The sequence below is a fragment of the Myotis myotis genome, unplaced genomic scaffold (assembly GCF_014108235.1).
Source record: "Myotis myotis isolate mMyoMyo1 unplaced genomic scaffold, mMyoMyo1.p scaffold_m19_p_7, whole genome shotgun sequence".
Taxonomy (NCBI): domain Eukaryota; kingdom Metazoa; phylum Chordata; class Mammalia; order Chiroptera; family Vespertilionidae; genus Myotis; species Myotis myotis.
In genome coordinates this window covers 29,843,636-29,867,385 of record NW_023416379.1, presented here as the reverse complement: position 1 = coordinate 29,867,385, position 23,750 = coordinate 29,843,636, and the positions used below count along the sequence as shown (strand labels likewise).

The 23,750-nt window shown below is 43.0% G+C and overlaps 1 protein-coding gene across 14 annotated transcripts in view; it reads right to left on the bottom strand.

The window, feature by feature from the left end:
• Positions 1-23,750, bottom strand: part of STX11 (syntaxin 11) — a 39,882-nt gene that overhangs the window by 3,425 nt on the left and 12,707 nt on the right. Inside the window, exons 2-3 of one of the 14 annotated variants that reach the window (XM_036317259.1) lie at positions 8,129-8,194; positions 5,864-6,043 (exon numbers count right to left, since the gene is read on the bottom strand). The exons of 5 other annotated variants lie outside the window; for them this stretch is intronic. In XM_036317259.1, the coding sequence (XP_036173152.1) occupies positions 5,864-5,894 (31 nt within the window). In that variant the 5' untranslated portion in view covers positions 5,895-6,043; positions 8,129-8,194. Of the gene's footprint in view, positions 1-685; positions 1,105-5,524; positions 5,831-5,863; positions 6,044-7,216; positions 8,060-8,128; positions 8,195-14,752; positions 15,183-17,114; positions 17,248-23,474; positions 23,563-23,750 lie in introns of those variants that run through there. 8 more of the 14 variants (XM_036317269.1, XM_036317266.1, XM_036317260.1 and 5 more) reach the window with 8 other exon arrangements.

The following is a 23,750-nucleotide window of genomic DNA, read 5'->3' as shown; positions in this document are numbered from 1 at the left end:
TTAAAGAACTTATCCAAGGTCACCAATAAATAAGCATTTGGGCTCCAGAGTACTCCACTTAACCACAATACTCAACTATCTTCAGCAAATGTACAAAAGTGAGTCATGAAAGACTGCCCTATTAACCAAGGACATGTCAGGTCTGGAGCCTCTTGGGAGGGACTCCAGTGCAGGCTGAGACTGGCCTGCAACCGCTCAGTGGGAGCTAGGAAACAAGCCAAGGCCAGCCACTGCAGGTGCCAGCCTTGTGGCCTCTTGGGAAAGGCCACAATTCAAGCTGAGGCTGGCTGCCACTCGTGCTGGCCTTGGCGCTGCCTAGTAGCAGCTTCAATGTGAGCCGAGGCTGGTCGCTGCTTATGCCAGCTCGAGAGTGCTTGGGAAAGACTGTGCTGTGAGCCAAGGCCGGCCTCCACCTATTTGGAGGGTCAGGAGCATGCTTGGGATGAACTTCTGCCAGGGTAAGCAGGTTGGACAGGGGAGGATCTCTGAGGAATGCCATGCCAGGGCAAACGGTGTTAGCCAGGTTATTGGAGAGTGACAGATCTGGGCCAGCCAGGTGGAAGGAGAGCATAACAATGGAACGATGGCATTTGCCAAAATTTCCATCCCCAGAGAGATTTACCAGACATCCCTGCCCCTCCAGCCCTGCCCTAGGGTTAGTCAATTAAATTTCTCCCTGTATGACCTGGGCACTTCTCCAACTGCTGCTTCTGCACTGGAGCTCAGCGTGAGCAAGCTCATGGTTGAGTCCTTTAAGAATAATATCTTGGTCTTCCACAGCCCTTCATTTCTCTCAGCTGTAATCCTCACTGGTTTTCAAAGCCAGATGTTATGGGGACTCCTCTTCCCGACACAAGTCCTCTGGGCTGGGGGGCTCATATGCATTACAGCCAAGTTACGATCTTATCTGGGGAAAGTACATTAGTTAGCTAGTATGGAGTTGAGCTGTATAAATCTGTTGTAGTTAGTATCCAATTTATTATACTATGCAAGAGGTAGATGGGAGAGAGAATGGATACATTTTCATGAACAAGGCAAGAATAGGTGATAATGCCTTCCTTGCATCTTGGCCATGCTCTATATTGCTCTTCTAAAACCAAAAATCACTTCATACATAATATAAAGAGCAAAGCACACTTCAATCATACAGAAAATGGTCTTGGGTGATGTTCAGGATGGTCATTCTTTTTCAAGATCTAACAACCATAAAGTCATGGGTCCTACATTAGGTGAAGGCCTAAGCTTATTCGAAAGCTCATTCCATAATCTGGTAAGGAGAGAGAAAGGAAGAGTATGTGGAATAAAGATTCTCTATGGAGGTGCAGAGAAGATGGTGGCTTTCACTTTGCCTTTCTGACCCAGTCCAGCCCCTAGATGAGTTGGTCCCATTGACCTAGAGAGTCTCCTGGTTGCCCAGGTGCAAGCATTAGGAAAATTACAACAAAGTCAACCAAAGAGGCTGCTGTTTCTAAGAACGTCCCCCAAAGGTTCAGGTATATTCCTTGCTGCAATTATATCACAGTATAGAATGAGGCACAGAAAGAACATCAAACTAACCTACACAACCAGTAGCTTCATTCTGAACTGTGAGATTCTAAAAAGGGAACTATGGGCTCTAGCCAGTTTGGCTCAGTGGATAGAGCATCAGCCTGTAGACGAATGGGTCACGGGTTCAATTCCAGTGAAGGTCATGTACCTTGGTTGCAGGTCCCTCCCTGGCCCAGGTCCTGGTCTGGGCGCATGCATGAGGCAACTAATCGATATTTCTCTCACATTGATATTTCTCTCTGTCTTTCCATCTCTCTTCCACTCTCTCTAAAAATCAATGGAAAAATATCCTTGGGTGAGGATTAACATAAAGAAGGAAGGAAGGAAGGAAGGAAGGAAGGAAGGAAGGAAGGAAGGAAGGGAGGGAGGGAGGGAGGGAGGGAGGACGAACTATGGTAAATTAGAAAGAAAAATCAAACAATTCCTGTCTCATTGTAATAAAGAATAATGTAATAAATTTTAGTAAATCTATATATATAAAAGGCTAAGCAACCGTCTGACCAGCTGGCTGGCCGGTAGCTATGACGCACACTGACCACCAGGGGGCAGATGCTCAACGCAGGAGTTGCGGAGCTGTGGTCACTTGGCAGCGGCAGTTCACAGGTGATGCACCCTGGAATCAGAGAGGAGGGAGCCCATTCCTTGCAATTCTTCTTGCACTTCAGGACCCCTTGGGGGATGTCGGAGAGCCAGTTTTGGCTGATCCCTGCAGGACATGCCGGGGGATCCCACTTGCTGGAGGGACCCCGTTCACTCCACAGATGCCCTTCGAGCTGTGGCACCGGCCCAGGTGTGGCTGCCTGCGGAGGGACCACAGGAGGTTGGCTCTAGGGCGTGTCCGGCCCATTTTGCCCAGTCCTGCCCCGCTAGCCACCACTTGGAAACACCTACATTGCTCCCTGCACTGGAGGGACTAATTAATTTCCTTTCAATGTACATGAATCCATCCACCTGGACACTAGTTATATTCATAGAGTTGCTAAAATAAATCTTGCTTTGATTCACACAGAGATGAAGAATTCCAAAGAAAAATTATAACCAACTACCAGAAATCTGCTTCTGCTTTCTAATTCTCTTTTCAGGCATGCATATCATCTGTCCTGAGAACTAGATCTCTCAGGGAAGGAAGGGGAAATTGCACAATCCTTCTCATTGGGCAATAAGATTGGATGTAAGAGAAAATAAAGAAACAGACAAATGGTTAGCACAGTGGCTCTCAGACTTTAGGAAGCAACAGCATCTTCGGGACAACTACAAACATTACAGATGTCTGGGCCCTTTCAAGTTTCTAATTCTGTAGGACTAAGATGATCTGTTATTCAAACGCACACTGAAATTTATGACCCATTCCATAGATAGTTATTGTGGTAGCTTTTTATACACAAACACTACACAGTTCCAGACAACTTATAATAGTCCCCAGGTTAGGGCCAACTTGATGAGCAAGCAATTGATAGGGAAAGATTCACAAACATAGGGAAAGAGAGGTTCAGAAAGCAGGTTTGTACTTACTTCAAAAGACCAATGAGTGGGGGTCATACCTACATAAATAATCCAAACTCTGGGTGCTACAATGATCAACCATGGAAGTCATTGTTCCCTACTTGCTTCCAGGAAAAGCAGTTATAAACACAACACATAGTTGTATCTCTGATCATAGAGAAGAGAGAGTTTGTGCCTACTTACTCTAAGGAGAACAAGGGGAAAATTTTACTACGTGGTTACAAGCTGAGTTATACACTCCCCACCCCCCCAAATTCATATGTTGAAGCCCTAAACCCAGTAACATAGAATGTAATCATATTTGGAGATAAGGTCTTTGAAGAGAGAATTAAGTTAAAAGGAATTATTTATGTAATCCATGCATTATTATACATTAAGCAATATATGTATTAAGCAAAATTTTCCTATCAGGAAACAAACCTTTCCCTTGTTTCACAGAAATAAGTTAAAATATTTTCACAAGTGGAGAAACTTCAGACATGTGGATACACAATGCAGAGCACGGCAAGGTGCAAGTCATGTGAGGTTTATTATAGAGAGGTATTTGTAGATTACACGAGGAAAACAAATCCAAAAGCATCGAAGGGCCTTCTTTTTTGTAGTTATGACAAAGAAATGTATTAGAGACTACTCCTCTGACATGTGAGTAGTCTCTAATACATTTCTTTGTATTAGAGACTTTTGCTTCATTTAGGAACTAAAGTACACATTCACAAACACACACACACACACGCACACACGCACACCATTCAGTTATTAGTGACTAAAAAGATTATATATTCCCAATGTCTCCCCTACTTCACAAATGAAGTTACCATGTTCTTATTTTCAGATTTTACCATCTATTTCTCCTATGCCCCCTAATTTTATTCCAATTTTTAAAGTCTTGTTAAAAGAAAATGATGCTTTACAAATCAGAATGGCTTTATGCCTAGGTTCACCACTGCTCCATATGGCGCCTTGGTGAGCCTTTGTGTAGCGACCACATGACATCTTTGTGAAAGCTAGGAGAGTGCCTCTTTCTCCAGGAGGATGCACCCCTGCCCCAGGGCACAGAGCCTGGTGAACTGGGCATTGGTGGCTCTCCAGACCCTCTTATCCATGTGGCCAGGCACCCTTGTGCTGGGCACAAGTACAGCCCCATGTGGTCAACCTGAATACACCTCTCTCTACCACCTCATCCAGTCCCTCCAGCCCAGCCATCACCACAAGCACTGGTAGGGGCCAGGAAATCCCAGAGGTCTTGTGTCACAATAATTTAGTGGTACTTTATAGGACACGTCATAGTAATACAATCTTTCAAGGATAACAAGTGTACTTTCCCAAACAGATTGATTCAGATCCATAAGTGGATGAACAATTTCATTCAACTGAGTAAAACCTATTGTTCTGCTCCATTTTTTAATGTTTAAAAATGACACATCTAAGAGGGAAAAATCATTCTTTGAATCTCTAAAAATAAATATAGGCTGGACAAAAAAAAAGTCTTATCTTCTTGCTGCTCCAAAGTTAATTTCAAAACAAAACAAAAAACTTGTGCTGGATCCTAAAGTGTATTGGCAAGAATACACTTAATAGTTTAATTTCTTGGGGTTTACTCAAAGCACAACTTGAGAATTTGAAGAGTGTTAATTGAGATGATTATAAAAGTGCAAGGCTAGCAGAAATAGTGAAAAATATGTCTTGTTTCTCTTCTAAAGCAAAATGCAGGAAGGAGTTTCTCCAAAGCATTTTGGGAAAGTCTAATCAAAAAGAGCAGCCTCCACTCTTCAATCACTTCTACTCATTTGTTTCTCCCTGACACTTTCACTTTTCAGTCCCCTCAATCAGAATTTTTGGCCAATGTCTCAAGAGAAGAAGGGCCCTAGCTGGTTTGGCTCAGTGTATAGAGCATCGACCTACAGACTGAAGGAAGGGTCCCAGGTTCGATTCCAGTCAAGGGCGTATGCCCCGGGTTGTGGGCTCAGTCCCCAGTAGGGGGCGTGCGGGAGGCAGTGATCACTGATTCTCATCATTGATGTTTCTATCTCTCTCCCTCTCCCTTCCTCTCTGAAACCAATAAAAAATATATATATTTTAAAAAAAGAGAGAGAGAGAGAAGGAAGTTCAATATGCACAGTCAATAAACAGGCAGTGGGCAGCTTGGGTTTTACTTATAGCAGCATGCTTTTGGATGCATTCTGCAGAAATGCTCTATAAATCAAAGCAGCTGTTCCTTTATTTGATCCATACATCTTCTCTACAGCTAAGTGCTGTGCAGCCCCCATATGGGGAATTAGCCCCATCCCCTAATTTGATAGCCCATCTGTAAACCACAAAGCTACACTAGCTTTTTTTCCCTGAACTTCCCTTAAAAAAGGTTTCTGAAGTCTTTAATTTTATAGAGAACTTATTCCCATCTAAGTCCATTTGAGCTGCTATAACAACATACCAGAGATTGGATAGCTTATAAAAACAGAAAGTTATTTCTCACATTTCTGGAAGCTGGAAGTCTGAGATCAGGGCGCCAGCATGCTCACGTCCTGCATCTAGTGAGGGCCTGCTTCCTCGTTCATAAATGTCCATCTCCTTGCTGTGTCCTCACATGGCAGGAGAGGCAAGCAAGCTCTTGGGGCCTCTTTTATAAGGACACTAATCCCACTCGTGAGAACTCTACCCTCATGACCTAATCACCTCCCAAAGACCCTGCCTTCCAATACCATTGCCTGGGGGGTTAGTGATTGCTGTGGCCCAGTGATTGCTACTTGTATCCTGTCCATGTATCTTTATTTTTAATGGATGACATATTTTGGTAGTCCTTTCCCAACCTCACCACTTATGTTGGATGTGTATGAGGAGATCATTTATTTCTAGTCCATTGTCTCAGGATTAAGAGGCTCCCATCTGAAGAGCTGAGTCTGCGGTGTCCCATCCGGATCCAAAATGATGCAAGTCGTGGATAAGCCTCCAGTCTAAGAGACTAAGCCATAATGGAATGAAACTTCTGGGAACCCTAGGATAAAGGTGAGCACATGTTTCTTGTAGAAGAAATGTGAATAAATTTTTCCAGAGGCAGACTATATTTGATCACCAAAGAAAATGGCCACAAATTCTTAGCAGTACCTCCTATCAATTCCCCTACCCTGTGAATCTGGGTTTGGTCATGAAACTTGCTTTGACCAAGAGGACAGTAGTAAACATGGTGCCAGCAGAGGCTTGAGTAGCACTCGCACATCTGGGCTTGCCCTCTCTTACTAGTGGGAACACTGACACCACAATGTGGGAAGCCAGGGCTAGCCTCCTGGAGGATGAAGACCACAAGGAAAGAGAGGCCAGCAGCCAGGTGACCCACCGCTACAGCTGTGCGACTGAGCCCAGGTGAGCTGAGTGAAAGAACCACCCAGGACTTACTCTCTACCACGTACTGTGTGGAAGCTTTATATGAATTATCTCATTTAATTTTCATGATCATGAGAAATAACAATATGATTTGGGGGTGGTTTGTTATACTGACAAAGCTCACTGATACACCCCTCTTTTGTTTCTGTATTCCCCACAATGGGTGTTCTTTAAGGAAAACCTAAGAGAATGGCATGGATCACAGATAAATCATCATTTTGGAAAGTAAATTCTCGGGCATTTAAAACAAAATTTCAGTCTAGCCAGTTTAGCACAGTGGTTGAGTGTTGACCTATGAACCAGGAGGTCACGGTTCGAGTCCCCGGTTAGGGCAACCTGGCTTGATTCCCAGTGGGGAGTGTGCAGGAGACAATGAATAGATTCTCTCTATTCATTGATGTTTCTATCTCTCCCTTCCTCTCTGAAGTCAATAAAAATATTTTTTAAAAGAAGTAAATAAGACCAAAGTCCATTGCTATCATTTTAAAACACAAATATAAGCAGCACGTACCAAATTACTGTCCTGCTGATGCACGTCACCCACTCGATGATCCTGGCCTACTTATTATATACCTTGGTTTTGATGCAGTGTATGTTTACAACATCCTACTCATGTTGTATATAAACGTTACAATAAAGCATGCACATAAAAGAAGCCTGCATTTCTTAACATGTGTGAGGACAGCCTTCCCTTCCTTTTGAAGATTGTGGTCATAACCACAGTAAGAAGAAAAAAGAACAATGCTAAAAAAAAAGAAAAGAAAAGAAAAGAAAAAGATGACCTCACCTACAAGCAGGCTCTGCAGATAATGCCTGTGCTAAATAGGAGTCCTCTAGCAGTGGGGGTGGGCCGGCACAGAGACACTGGGCAGCTTCAACCTTGGCTGAGTTTCAGTCTGATAAGAGGTTCTGAAAACTTGAAGAGCCAGTTTTGAAATGGAGGTGGATCGCCCTAAGTGTAACAGATCACCAAAATAGAGAACACTGGGCCGGCGAAATGCAACTTCTCACACAACTCCACTGCCATGTTCTACACCTTCCTTTGTCATCCAGGACTGGACCACACCTGTTTCTTGCTATTATACTACAAAGAATATCAATTAGTGGGATGTGCACTAAGTTGATAAGACCTTCAGAAGTTGATTATGGCCCTTAGAATGGTTCAGGAGGTGAAAGGCAAGCAGAATACTTCTTTTCAGAGTCGTAGAATCTGCTTGGAATTCCACACCTACTCAGAGAGTGGCCAACTGTTGAGCCTGGGGAGATAGTCAAATCCAGCTCTGCCACCCCTGGGACAAGCCTGGGCGACCTCGCTGGTTTCAGTGTTCCCAGCAGAAAGAGGTCCATTCCTAATGGATGAGTGCTGTTCAGATCTCTGCTGGTCACATTTCTTTGTAGTCACCTTATCTTCTCCGTGTATAATACCTACTACTTAGGATGGTGGAGAGAATTAAATGAGAGAGTCCACACAAAGTTCCAAGAACTCTGCCTGGTAGAGTAAGCACTCTATATGCTACTGATTACTGTCTATTCTGGGATTTTACTCTGCTCAAAAGACTAATGTAGATTCAATAACTACTGTATAAATGGTGCATTTTCTCATTAACGTACCACCAACAGTTTATTACCTGTCTCATCTGCAATCACAAGTGAACACTAACACCTGTGCATTACTATATTATCTGGGGTTTTAAATTACCTTTTTTCTAATTCTGTTTTTGTAAAATCTCTCTTTTTTTCTGTGTATGATAGCAAGCCATGATCTCTGTGGGGGGAAAAAAAGGGAGGATCAGGAAAAGAAATCAAATGATACAGAACTGTTTTACATAAAAAGTAAAAATTTCACATCATCTAATACTACTCTATATTAACCAATGACCAAGTCTATTATATATTCTTCAAACTCTCTTCTATCCTAAAGTTTGTGAAGAGTTAAGAGACAAGCATTCAGAAGAACTGACCAGGATAATATGAAATATAGAACATCTCCCTGGTAAACCACAGGAGTTCTCTGGCATTTCTCCTGCTGGGGGCATCTCTCAGGGATGCAGGGCCCTGGGGCAGGTCCCATGGTGCTTTCCCACCATCAACATTTTTGTGTAGGAGAAAATAGGTAAAAAGGAATGCCAAAGGCAAGCTGAAATGGGAGAGGGAATTTTAAGCTGGAAGGGAATCTTTATGTTTTACTTTTATGTTTAAGAATCTCAAGGTGGTTTCCGCAATTGCACCTGCCCCAGGGACTGCGAAAGAGTCTGGAAGTCCTAGGCCAGCTTGAGGACTGCTATCGTCAAGCTCAGGGTTTACAGCCAGTGCCTAGGTTTTCTCTTGGGAGCAGATCGACAATTTTAATTCAATAAACACCCATCGAACGTTTCCCTCATCAACGTCTCAAGAAGGTAAGCCCCATTCCCCACTCCATTAGTTAGGTTTTGCTGCTAGTGTTGGTGGGGTTTGTTCCGTTTTATAGGGAATAGATCTTACTCCTCAGTTAACTGACATGATTCCTGAAAGAAAATGTGGTGTGGAAGAAGGTGCTATTACTCCTTAGGAACCACGTGCAGATCATATGATCTAAAATGATCCTGAGCCCGGCCGGCATGGCTCAGTGGTTGAGCTTCGACCTATGAACCAGGAGGTCACTATTGGATTCCCAGTGAGGGCACATGCCTGGATGAGGGCTGGATCCCCAGTGTGGGGCATGCAAGAGGCAGCCCACCAATGATTCTCACTCATCATTGATGTTTCTATCTCTCTCTCCCTCTCTGAAATCAATAAAAGTATATATATTTTAAAATATTTTAAATTATCCTGAAAACCAAACAACTATTCTATGATCAGTTTCTATATTACTGATAAATCAATGGACAGAATATTAATGTCCTATATTCACTCAGAACCTCGGGAAAGTATAAGTTGTTAGATGCATTGCATTTACTGTATAAAAGAGGTCCAAGAAAACAAATTCACATATCATAATGAAAATTTTTATTTCAAAGTGAATATGTCACGAAGGCAGTTCAAGATGGTGGTGCAGGAAGATCCTGAATTCACCTCCTCCCGAGGTCACACCAAATCAACAATTACATATGAATCATTTCCATCTGAAAAAGGCCTGGAAGCTATCTGAACAGCCCACTACAACAAAAGATAAAAGGACCACATTGAGATGCCTCAGTGAGGCAGAGATGTGATGACCCACAATGAGGAGAAATTTCACACAGTATCTCCTTGAGGAGTGAGGGATTCCTGTCCCACACCAGCCGCCCCAACCATTGGGACCTGCCCCCAAAGAGATGGGCCCTCAAAACATCTGAATTTGAAAACCAATGTGGCTGCAGTTTAAAAAGCACCTTGACCATATGTGAAGGAAATTCACTAGCTAATCTTTTTTGTTTGGGGCGGGGGCAGAGAGAAGAAGGGAATTTTGTGCGTTTTATTTAACTAATTCAGGCCATAGGATATTTGTAATTTAAATTCCTTTTATCTACTACATGCATGTATCCCAGAGGAAAGAGGAAGCAATGCTTGACAGGAAATGTTTTTCCGTGGCTTCTTTATAAAATCCTCAGTTATCTTCTCTTTTTTACATTGGGGTTCTAAAGTGATCATCAGCAAGAGACTTTTCTTTTGCATGTTGAATTTGCACCTCCATTTCCTGCCTTAACCACTCTTCTAATTCTGCATTCTTGGAGCATGATGAGCTATTAGAGCTGATCCTCCAATGATCTGTGGAAGTTTTCCCGCTCCAGGAGATGCGACCTTTCTGAATTTGTTGATATTCTTTAGTTTACCATAATCATCCTTTACACTGGGTGCATTTCTGGAGGCAGAGTTACTAACCACTAGCACATTCAGCCAGTAACACCTTCCTTGGAGGCGTCTCACCATCATCCTGAACACTGTGGTTGTGTGGACGAAAAGGGGCCACATGCTAACCTGACTAGCTCAGGGAAGGCCTGCCTGGCAGCCTTGCAAACTCAGAGACCTAAAGTAACCACAAAGGATGGTCTGAAATGAAAACTTTTAAACTAAAAGCAGTTTATGGCAGGTCGTCATGTCCTAGGCTAGATTCTTTCCTGACAAAAGTCAATCTTTACCGCAACTAAGACTGTCTGTTGTCTTTTGCAACTATGATAACACTAGTGGCCCGGTGGATGAAATTCGTGCGGGGGGGTGGGGGGGGTTGTCCCTCAGCCCGGCCTGCACCCTCTCCAATCTGGGACCCCTCAAAGGATGTCCTACTGCTGGTTTACAGGGATCAGGCCTAAACTGGCAGTTGGACAACCCTCTCACAATCCAGGACTGCTGGCTCCTAACCACTCACCTGCCTGCCTGCCTGATTGCCCCCAAATGCCCCCTGCCAGCCTGATCACCCCAACTGCCCCCCCTGCTGGCCTGCTCACTCCAAATTGTCCCCCCCCCCGTCCTGATCACCTCCAACTGACCCCCACTGATGGCCTGCTTGCCCCCAACTGGCCCCCCTGCTGGTCTTCTTACCCCCAACAGCCCCGCCCCCCATTAGCCTGATCACCCACAACTGCTGTCCCATCCTGGCCTGATCAGCCACAACTTCCCTCCCCTCTTGGCCTCTAACCGCCTCTATCTTGGCTCCGCTACCATGGCTTTGTCCAGAAGAACATCTGGAAGGTCTCCTGGAAGGTCTCCCAGTCTCATTAGCATATTACCCTTTTTTTAGTATAGATAGAGGCCTGGTGTATGGGTGGGGGCCGGCTGGTTTGCCCTGAAGGGTGTCCCGGATCAGGGTGGGTGGTCCCGCTGGGGTGCCTGGCCAGCCTGGGTGAGGGGCTGATGGCCGTTTTCAGGCTGGCCACGGCCCCTGGTGACCCATGCTCCTAGCCTCTCCTTTTTTTTTTTTCAGCGCCTCCTTGAGTGGAGGCCAGGGTGGGCTGGAAGCAGGTCTCTGGGATTTATTTATCTTCTATAATTGAAACTTTGTAGCTTTGAGCAGAGCCCAGGGCCGGCCACGGCAGGCAGGAAGCTTGGGGCAACCAAAGCCTCTTGCTCACTCCAGCTCTGTGGCCACCACCATCTTAGTTGGGTTAATTTGCATACTTGCTCCTGATTGGCTGGTGGGTGTGGCGGAGTGGTGAAGTGATGGTTAATTTGCATGTTTTCTCTTTTATTAGTGTAGATATCTTTGGAATGTCAGGGTAACTTGTAACTTCCCTTTTTCCAGACCTCTCAGGGCGCAACCAGTGTACCAGGGCGCCAAGGCAGCGACCACAAATTCTCTCATTGTTACTATTATCATGCTAATTGTTGCTGTTAACTATTCTGTACCCACCTATGTAAAAGAAGCATATGTCTATCATTTTACTGTTTATCCAATCCCAGAGGTTTCCCCACTTTGCTTTCTCCTGCCTCCCTAACCTATCACTAATGGATTTCATGTAACCCACTTACACCTTTGATTGTAATGTATAAAACAAGGTGAAACACCGCCATTCTCCGGAGCATTATCTCAATATGTTGAGATTCTGCTTCCTGGCAATTGTTGACATTTTGCCTCAAATAAACTCACAAAAAATCTTTGCAGGTTTGAATGTTTCTTACATTAACAGTTGTTAAGTGGCTCTTCTTTAATTGACCATAATAATTCTTTCTTGATCTCACATTTCTTCCCAATTTCATTTTCTTGAGACATTTTGTTACTTTCTGGTATTGTTTCATCATTAAAAGAGTCATTTGTTTCTATATCCAATCTTGGCATTTTTCTGATTTTGACATCTTTGTCCAACAAGTATTTAGTAAGTATCTACTATGTAACAGGCAATATAAGAGGTTGAAATTAGCTCAGTGAGCAAAACAGACATGATCTCAGTCCCTCAAAATAGTTTTAGATTCAAAAAAGCTTATATAGAGCATTTCTAAAGAAAGAAATGAAAATTTCAGAAATGTGAAAGACTTCTGAAATATTTAAAACAGAGACATAGCTGAAACCAAAACTGACTTAGGCAACTTCCTGATCTCAACACATTTAAAGACAGAACTATCAAAAGAATAAGGGAAATACAACATTGGTTTTCTGTGCAATTGCAAAAATTTTCTTAATTTTAGTAACTGGTGCCAACTATGACACAAAGATATAATAGGTTGGTGTTTAAAAGAGGCTGCAAAGGTGAATAAGCCTGCACTGAGATCCCAGCTCTGAGTACATTGGAATAACACTATCAATCCCAAGGGGTACTCAGGTGCCTGACACAGAGTAAGTGAATTCTCAACCCACGCAATCCTTATGATTTTACTCACGGTGGCAAACATATGCACTCTCCATGAAAATCAACAAGAAAATCTATAGATGATAGTTGAGTTATTTATTTTTTACTTACTGCCCTAAAACAAATAAACAACAACAACAACCCCTCCACTATGACCATTTTATCCTGCCTTCCTTCCAGACATGCCCTGAAAACAGAGATGTCCCTGGTATGAGAGAATATTAAAAATCAAGAAGCCACAATACCTGTCCTCAACTAAGCTTACAATGTATGGGGAGAAATAAGCAGGTATTGAAATAATGGAAGAGTAAGAACTGGCCAGAAAAGGAGAAAGAGGACCTAGCTTGAGCTTCTTAGTGGGCTGGAAGCTACAAACCACAGCACAGTGCTCTCTCCTCTCACACCAGGGCCAAGAAAGTGAAGTGGGACAGTGGAAGGTGCAGACACTGACCTCTGAGCAAATGGGTTTCAAATCGGTCTATAGCAAGGCAAAAGCAAATCTGTCAACCCCCTCCTAGGCCAGGATCATCAGATTCTTAAAATTCACTTTTTAAAAGCTGTAATGTAGTCTCATCATTTTCAGAGCTTTAAGGTTATTTTCTTTTAGAGTGTACTACATATTGAAAAATGAACACATTAATTTCTAGCAATGTCACATTGAATGAGATGCACAGAAACTTCCTTCTCTGCTCCTTACTATTTATTTTACTCAGTAAATGAAGAAGTAATTTTCGTGTCTTGTTTTTGCCAGTGCATGTGCTCACAAACTGGACACACACGCACACACACACACACACACACACACACACACACAGGATTTGTTAGTTTTGAACTAGATAGACCAAAAATTTTCCTTTGTTAAAAAGTAGTTCCATGTCTTATAACCAAAGCTAGCCTTCTAGCTTCTATTTTTATATATATTACTAGAGGTCTGGTGCACAAAAATCTGTGCACTCAGGGGGGTCCCCCAGCCCGGCCTGTGCCCTCTCGCAGTCTGGGACCCCTCGGGGGATGACCACCTGTTGGCTTAGGCCTGCTCCCTGGGGGGATTGGGCCTAAGCTGGCAGTCAGACATCCCTCTGGCAGCCCGGGAGCCCTCGGAGGATGTCCAATTGCCAGCGGGGAGCAGGCCTAAGCTGCAGTCGGACATCCTTAGCACTGCTGAGGAGGCAGGAGAGGCTTCCACCACCACCGCTGTACTGGCAGCCATCAGCCGGGCTTGTGGCTGAGCAGAGCTCCCCCTGTGGGAGCGCACTGACCACCAGGGGGCAGCTCCTGCATTGAACATCTGCCCTCTGGTGGTCAGTGTGTGTCATAGTGACCAGTCATTCCCAGTCATTCTGCTGTTAGAGTCAATTTGCATATTACCCTTTTATTATATAGGAGTGCCTGGCCAGCCCTGGTGAGGGTTGATGACTGTTTGCAGACTGGCCACAGCCCCTTAAGTGTGGGGGTCCCCACTGGGGTGCCTGGCCATCCTGGGTGAGGGGCTGAGGGCCGTTTGCAGGCTGGTTACAGCCCCTTCAGGGTAGGGGGTCCTGCTGGGGTGCCTGGCCAGTCTTGGTGAGGGGCTGAGGGCTGTTTTTAGCCTGGCTAAGCCCCCCAGCGGGGACTCTCACCCCATGAGGGTATGGCCAGCCTGGGTGAGGGTCTGATGGCTGTTTGCAGGCTGGCCACAACCCCCAGCCACCCAAGCTCCCAATGGAGGCTGGATGGAAGCAGGTATCGGGGATTTATTTGTCTTCTGTAATTGAAACTTTGTTGCCTTTAGCGAAGGCCACAGCTGGCTCAGGGCTGGCGGGAAGCTTGGCTTCCTCCATTGCCTGGGCAACCAAGCCTCCTGCTTGCTCCAGCTTCATGGCTGCCAGCCACCATCTTGGCTGGGTTAATTTGCATATAGTCCCTCTGATTGGCTGGTTAGTGTGGCTTAGGGTGTAGCAAAAGTACGGTCAATTAGCATCTTTGTCTTTTATTAGTGTAGATGTTTCATGAGAATAGGTAACTTTCTCTGACCTTGTAACTAAACCTGGCTACTGGTTCTATGATCTCACAATTTCTAGCTCTTTCTCTTTCCAAATACTCACCATATTCTATTAATTTCTTTACTGAGTATCTTCTCTGTTTGCCCATAAGCTCCCTGGGGTTAGAATCTGTACACCAGAGCATCCAGCATGTAAGAGAGCCTCCATAAATATTTGTTGAATAACTATGTTCACCAGAATGGTTGTTTCTTTCAGTCATTTTTGATGAGTCTAGGTCTCTTCTACACAACGATGAAACGATGGTCCTGTCCTTCAAGGTGCTCACAGGCTGGTAGAGAGGATAATGATAGTAAGTGTAATAATAGAGAGATAGACGGGAGTACTTTCTGAGCTCAATGGAGGGTGGTGGATTCAATCTGGGTGAGGGGAGGAAAGGTTTCTTGAAGAAGATAGTGTGTGAGCTGATTATAAATAGCTTAACAGGAGTTAGATGAGCAAGGAGAAGAGGAAGGAAACCCAAGCAGAGAGAACCTGAGTGAAGGCACGAAGTATTAAAGGTATAGGAACTGTAGCAATCTGATGTTGAAGGAGTGAACAAAACATGTCAAGTGTCCTAGGAATTTATCAGATTATTCTTCTTTTGTTGTTATTTTTCCATTGATTTTTAGGGAGAGTGGAAGAGAGAGGGAAAGACAGAGAGAAACACATTGACTAGTTGCCTCCTGCACAAGCCCTGACCAGGGCCCAGGCCAGGGAGGAGCCTGAAACCAAGGTACGTGCCCTTGATCAGAATCGAAGCCGGGACCCTTTGGTCCTCAGTCTAACACTCTATCCACTGAGCCAAACTGGCGAGGACTATCAGATTATAATCTTTAGGTGACTAGTATTTTATGTAATGACCTGACTCAAAATTGGTAAAAATTTAAAAGTGCTTTTCCTTTTGAAGAAAAATAATTATTCCCTAATTTCAACAAATCAGAGAATATATTTGCTAGTCATGGTCCTCTCTTTCATCTTATTGGATAGTCATTTAAGGTTTTAAGACAACACCTCAGAGCTTCATCTGGCAGAATTCCTGGAACCTTCTTTTAATCCTAGAAAATGTACTGATTCCTATAATTCTCTCATTCTCCATCCCCTTAACTCCCCCCTCTCTACAACTATTCAAGGAATTTGGCATCTCTCACCCAGGTATCTAAGTTATTAAAGGTGAAAAGACATCTCCCTCTCTGTCCAGAAGTCTTGGTCAGAAGCCAGGCAAGGAATTTGTGCTAGTCTCTCTATTGGCCACACCAGGAAAGTGTTATGAAAGATAAGGGATGACTGTCACTGTATTGAGCCTGCTGGGATTAAGGCTGAGGTATTTCTCTGCTGTCCCATGATTCTCATGACTTCTTGCTAATTTGAAAATCCCAGCAGGCTTGGTCACCATCAGGGCATAATAGTTTAGAGGAATGGTTCTGGAACTCTGGCCTGTATCAAAATCATCTAGGGAAAATTTGTAAAAATCTCAATTCATGGGTTCCACTCCTAAAGATTCTGTTCCAATAGATCCTGAATGTAGACTTGGACTTCTTGTTTTCTTTGTTGTTGTTGTTTGGAGAGGAACGGTGTTTTGAAATATCCCAGGTAATTCTGATACTTATAAACCTACAGGCTTCAGAGATTCAATAGGCTGGTTTGGGGTCTTTCAAAGACTTAAAAAGATGAGAGAGAAGGAGAGAAAGAAGAGAGAAGAAATGTAGCCTAACATCACAAAACTGTTTATCATTTAATAATGTTAAAGACTAGAAGTATAGCAAAGACCAATATGAATTATACTTTAGTTATCTGGATAGCCTAGGGATTTTGTTAGTCTTGTCTATTATGCACCATTACTCTACTTGTCCTGGTCTACTCTCTCCTGGTTCTTCCTCTGCTCTTAATCTTCCTAGGATTAAGATTACTGTCTTCTTGCTGTCTGGTCAGCTATTATAAATCCTTAAGGGGCTTAGAGAAAAATGCCAACTTTTTTGCTCCACTCAGCAGGGAAACGGTCTAGGTCAGAAACACACAAGCAAGTTCTTGCAGCAGAGAATGCTCTCTTCCACGCAACTGTGGATGATGTGAATCTCAGATCCCCTATAGGACCAAGGCCCTCATTTCCCCAGTTGCCATAAATATTGGCTCCAAGAATTGCCCTTGACTGAAGGAAGCTGTTAACCCAAGATTACGCCTTCAGCCTGGGTGTAGCTGCATCCTAGTTGAGAGATACAATGACTAGTTCACTTGCTTCGAGGTGGCAGAACAATTCTGAAAGGCCAACCCAGCTCCAAAGTTCCCTTCTGCTGAGGCCACCCTTGTATGTGCACTATGGTTCAATTTCTCCCTCTGTGTACACCTGCTGACTTCACTCCCTGAGCACCTGCCAATAAACTTCCTGTACATAAAATTTCAGAGGCTACTTCCAGGTAACATCACTGACCTAAGGTATTAAACTTGCCTCCTTCAGTCAAGTACTGACAACACAGCGTACTCAGCCTCTGCACCTTACTTCTTGGGTAATGTTGGGTGGTCACTCAATCTCTCCAAGTGACTCCTTCTTCATCTTTAAAATTCTAATACAGACAACATCAACAATAATAATACTTATTATTTCTATGTTATGAGGCTTTTGTGGGAACGAAAAGAGAAAATATGAGGGGATCCTAGATGATGGGGGAATACATAGAAAAGTTACACTCACCTCCTTCCAGGACTAAACTGGAATTACAGCTAAAATATAGAACAATCAACCTGAATAACCACCAGAAGTCTTCTGACCAAGGATGTACAGATGAAGCCACACTGAGACGGGTAGGAAGGGTAGAGATGCAAAAAGGGCTGGCTCTGCTTCCACGTGCAATAGCTGAGAATCTGGAGGGATACCTCAGCTGCAAAGGTTCTACCTGAGAAGCACTGGGTCTCAACCCCACTCCAGGCTCCCCAGCCCAGGACACCAGAGCCAGGTAGAGGAACCCACATAACATCTGGCTATGAAAATCAGCAGGGATTCTGTCTGCCAGGGAGAGACAGGCTTCTGCTAGAAACTCAGGCACCCTCTTAAAGGTACAGCACACAAAATCTCGTTTACAGCTACTTACTTGGGGCTCTGGCAGAGGAGGGTGGCTCGGAGCAGAGCAGAGCAGAGTCATGTAAGGAGAGACTGGGTTCTGTGGCTCTGGGAAGAGACCTGAAGGAACTGCTGCCAGGGTTCCTGTGCTGAGTCCCTCTCCCACACCATAGATGCCATCTTTCCTGGGTGGAATACCCTCTTCCAAAGTTGAGAGGGGAAGGCAATAACCCCACCCTCTCAACCTTCTGTACCCCCTCCCCCCACCGTGGAGATCATGCCTGTGAAAAAGTCAGCTGCCTGGGCCCAGGGTATAGAGATCCAGACAGACTCAGGGGTTGTCAGTGACTGATTTGTGTGCCTCTGGGAAAGGGGGCCACTCTCCCCAACTTCCCAGGAATCTGACCAGTTCTGCCTCCCTAACACTGGAGATGCACTAGCCTACCCATCCAACTCCAGGTGCCCCCATCCTGTGCTGAATTCAGGTTCTCCAGGAGGTCCTGGCAGGAACCAAAACAAACTAAGTTGTGTGGCTCTAGAACGAGGGCGATTTTTCCCTTGCATGCTTGACCAGCACCACTGTTCCTGTGCAGAGCCCTCCCTTCACATGCTGAATCCAGGTCTGTTTGGGCCTGAAGAACTCTGCTGGCCTCACCGTGATGACTTCCTGAGACCCTGCGCCACCACACAGGTCTGCAGGCACTCAGCACTGGCTCTGAGTTTGAATCTGTATCTGTCTGGTGAATACCACTGGCTCCCACCTGGTGACTCATTGAGAACCTACGGAACACAATTCATGTACCGCCAGAGGCTCTTCCATGACTGAGCCTAATAGGCAATCAGCATGCAGAGGCAGGCAGGGGTGGATCTCAGGGTGCTTTGGGCCTTTTGCTGACCTGCCCCAGGCTCAGTGTGGGTGGAAGCCAGCCTTGGTGTGCAGCTTGGCCCTTCCCATGCACACCCAGGCCTAGTAGAGGCAGCCACAACTTGCGCTTTGCTTCAGGCTGCAAGGTTGGTACAATATCCACAAATCAATTAATGTGATACACCACATAAACAAAATAAAGGATAAAAATGATATGATCTTATCAATAGGTGCAGAAAAAGCATCTGAAGAAATCCAGCACCCATTTGTGATAAAAACTCTCAGCAAAATAGGAATAGAAGGAACATAGCTCAACATGATAAAGGCCACATATGAGAAACCCACAGTTAACATCATACTCAATGGGAAAACTAAGCACTTTCCTTAAGATCAGGAATAATACAAGGATGTCCACTTTCACCACTCTTATTTGACACAGTGCTGGAAGTTCTAGCCACCACAATCAGACAAGAAGAAAAAATAAATGCCATCCAAATTGGAAATGAAGAAGTAAAAGCTGTCATTATTTATAGATGACATAATACTGTATATAGAGAACCCCAAAGACTCCACACAAAACTGATAAATAAATTCATTACTAGAACTGATAAATTAATTCAAAGTAGCAGGATACAAAATAAATATTGAGAAGTTAGTCTGCATTTTTATACACCAATAGTGAACTATCACAAATGGAAATTAAGAAAAATAATTCCATTTACAATTACATAAAAACAAACAAACCACAAACCTAGGAATAAGTTTAACCAAACAGGTAAAAGACCTGTACTCGGAAAATTATAGGACACTGAATAAAGAAATTGAAGAAGATACAAATAAATGGAAGCATATCATGTACTGATGAATAGGGAGAATTAACATTGCTAAAATGTCCATACTACCCAAGCAATCTATTGATTCCATGCAATTCCTATCAAAATACCAATGGCATGTTTTACAGAAGTAGAATAAATAATCCCAAAATGTATATGAAACTGAAAAAGATCCTGAATAGCCACAGAAATGTAGAGAAAGAAGAACAAAGTTGGAAGAATCATGTCACCTGATATCAAACTGTGCCCTAAGGCCCCCATGATCAAAACAGCATGGTACTTGCATAAAAACAGACATAAATCAATGGAACAGAATTAAAACCATGCCTGTATGGTCAATTAATATTTGACAAAGGAGGCAAGAACATACAATTGGGTAAAGACAGTCTAGTCAATAAATAGTGTTGGGAAAAGTAGACAGATACATGAAAAAAAATGAAAGTAGACCACCTTCTTATACCATATACAAGAACAAGCTCAAAATGGATTAAAGACTTAAATGTAAGACTTAAAACCATAAAACTAAAAGAAAACATGGCAGTAAAATCTCTAACATTTCTCATAGTAATATTTTTTCTGATATATATCTCCTTGGACAAGGGAAACAAGAGAAAAAAAATAAACAAATGGGACTACATCAAACTAAAAAGGTTTTTTTACTGCAAAAGAAACCATTAACAAAATGAAAAGATAACCCACTGAATGGGAGAACATATTTGGCAATGATACTTCTGATAAGGGATTAATATCCAAAATTTATAAAGAACTCATAACAACTCAACACCAAAAATACAACAACAAACAATCCAATTAAAAAATGGGCAGAGGATCTGAATAGACACTTCTCCAAAAAGTATATACAAATGGCCAATAGACATATGAAAAGATGCTCAACATCACTAATCATCAGAGAAATACAAATTAAAACCACAATGAGCTACCACCTCACACTGGTAAGAATGGCTATCATCAATAAATCAACAAATAACTGTTAGAGAGAATGTGAAGAAAAGGGAACCCTTGTGTACTGTTGGTGGGAATGCATATTGGTGCAGCCACTATGGAAAATAGTAAGGAGGTTCCTCAAAATATTAAAAATGGAACTGCCTTCTAACCCAGTGATTCCACTGCTGGGTATGTTTCTGAAAAAACCTAAAACAATGATTTGAAAGAATATATGCACCTCTATGTTCATTGCAGTATTATTTACAATAGCCAGGCTATAGAAATAACTCAAGTGCCCATCAATAGCTAAGTGGATAATAAAGCTGTGGAACATGCCCTAACCAGTTTGGCTCAGTGGATAGAGTGTCGGCCTGTGGACTGAAAGGTCCCAGGTGTGATTCCGGTCAAGGGCATGCACCTTGGTTGTGGGCACATCCCCAGTAAAGGGTGTGCAGGAGGCAGCTGATCGATGTTTCTCTCTCATTGATGATTCTAACTCTCTATCCCTCTCCCTTCCTCTCTGTAAAGAATCAATAAAATATATTTTAAAAATTAAAAATAATAAAATAAAGCTGTGGAACAGATAGACAGCGGAATATTACTCAGGCATAAAAAAGAATGAAATATGGATGAACCTTGAGAGTATTATGTTAAGTGAAGCCAGCCACAGAAAGACAAATACTATATAATTTCACATATATGCGGAATCCAAAGAACAATAAAAAGAGAGAGAGAGAGAACAGATTGATGGTTCCCAGAGGGGAGGAGTTTGGAGGACTGAGTGAAAAAGGTAAAGGGATTGAGAGGTACAGATCAATAGTTACAAAATAGTCACAGGGATGTAAAGTACAGCATAGGAAATGTAGTCAATTAACACTATAATAATTATGCATCGTGCCAGGTGGGTGCTGGAAATATCAGGTGAAACACTTTGTGAAGTATATGATTTTCTAACCACTATGCTGTACACCTGACACTAACACAAAATAATATTGAATATAAACTGTAATTGAAAAAAAAATTTTAAATTTGCCCTAGCCAGTTTGGCTCAGTGGATAGAGCATCAGCCTGTGGATTGAAGGACCCTAGGTTTGATTCCGTTCAAAGGCACATGCCCGGGTGGTGGGCTCAATCCCCAGTAGGGGCCATGCAGGAGGCAGCTGATCAATGATTCTTCTCATCATTGATGTTTCTATTTCTCTCTCCCTCTCCCTTTCTCTCTGAAATCAATAAAAATATTTTTTAAATTACAAAATTTAAAAAGAGAAAATAATCATGAGTTCTTTGTAAATAATGAAGAGCTATATCATATTGTCAGCTAACCTCACTACATGTTGGTTTATCGTGCAGTAATCAGGGATGAGGGGAGGAGGAAGTGGAATATCTACTGATATTATTAAATTGGGCTTACACATTGTGTTCTAGTTTACCTCAAGCTAACAGCTTTGTGTCACTAACCAAGGTGCACACACACATAATAGAAAATTAGACATGAAATCAGAAGGTGAGATGTGCATTGCTACAATGCTGAAACTGAAACTGAAGACAAAACAATACTTGTTCACCATTTCCATCTGAAGATAGCAACAGAGCAATTTCCACTACTCTGTACAGTCGGAATTCACATTATTACCCAATAAGTTAGGCAATGAGTAATGGAATATCATTTTGAACAGAGAAACAAGTAAAACTGTTGGGTATACAAAATGGGGACTACTTTTCTAGGCAATTTAGTATTTTCTGGATTACCCTGATACTGTATCCACTGAAAAGAAAAGAAAACAAGCACACAAATAAGTTGAAAACATTTGATTAGGTCAAGAAAGGTATTTGGAAATTATCAATTTTAAAACTCTGTTCCATATTAAAAGTACCAAATTATTAAGCCTTACAAAGAACTTGAATGAGATATGCAAATAAAGTCTGGCATCCACAGACTCAGAAGGAGTGACCGACCAACTAATGACTTACACTGACAGATGTTTTCATTATCAGTAAAAGTCACAAAATGGTTAGAACTACGAGGCCCTTAGAGACCTACCACCCCAAACTCTGCTCTTTGCTCTCAGGGAAACCACAGTCGAATCGAAGAGGCAGGACAAACCCACATGAAATATTAACCAAAACCTTTCCCTCTCTTGTTATCTGAGCAGTGAATGAATTACAGGCAGGGATATAGAAATTCAGACCATGTGGGCTGGATCATCCATCCCACAAGGCTTCATGCTAGTCTCCAGTAATGGGAAACTATAAATAAATATCTTGATTTCCTAATAAAGCTGAAGAAATGCTGAAAGAAACCTTTTCTTCATATGCTATTTAAAACATCAAACTTAAAATGAGGTTGCCGAATCAGTTCAGGTACAACATTAATTCAGTACTTATAATCCTGAAGTGGTCCAAAGTAGAGGTCTCTAAGGAAAAAATAATTAGACCCTGCTTGCTGAACAAAAATCAGAGTCAAGGGAGGCTGAATCATGAGACAATGAGAACAGTGAAGAGTTGGGGCCAGTTTCTTTGGGGGGTGGAGAGAAGAGGGTGGGGTTGTGTGTCAAAAATACCAAAGGAATCTTCCTGTAGCTGCAAACAGAAAGCAGGGCCTGAACCCAGAGAACCTGGGCCATTTTGCACAGTCAAAATCAAGAGGCCAGGGGACACAGCAGGCCTCTTAATAAGATTCTGGAAGTTAAAGGCAGGAAGGGGCAGGTAAGCACCTGCTTTAGGGTAAAACCAGAACAAAATTGGCCCAGAAGGCAGATCACAAACCAGGAGCGTAAGAATTGGAGTAGTTATGGACCTGCCTGCATTTGTTGATGATTCTTCCACCATCGGACCATGCTCTGTAGTTTATTACCCCCAGGACAGCCTTTCTGCTTCCCCTCAGGAGGGATATTACAGGTCATAGCAACAAAACTTTGAGTGCATCTAAGAAACACAAAGCACTCAACTGCAGTGCTTGAAAAGGGAGACAACCAACGCAGCTTGAAGGACACAGTTGAAACTCTAGGGATCTTCAGTCACTGTGAGTCTTTACTAAAATGTTTAAAATTCCCAGGAGAAAATGTCTAATTATTCTAGGATCATTCCTACCAGGTATATCTTGGGATGGAAGTAGAGGCAGAGTTGCTATGCAGCACAATAGGGCCACTGGGGGCCCATTTTATGTATTGGGCTGTTCCTGGAAGAGGAAGAATTGTTGGGATCAGAACAATGACTCCAATTTTAGCTTACCACAGTGTCCGAGATTTCATTCATTCATCCATTCATCCATCCATCCATCTATTCATTCATTCATTCATTCATTCATGAAAATGGCATATCATAGCAGTATGGTTCAGAATGGAAGCTCCGAGTGAGCCCAGTGCT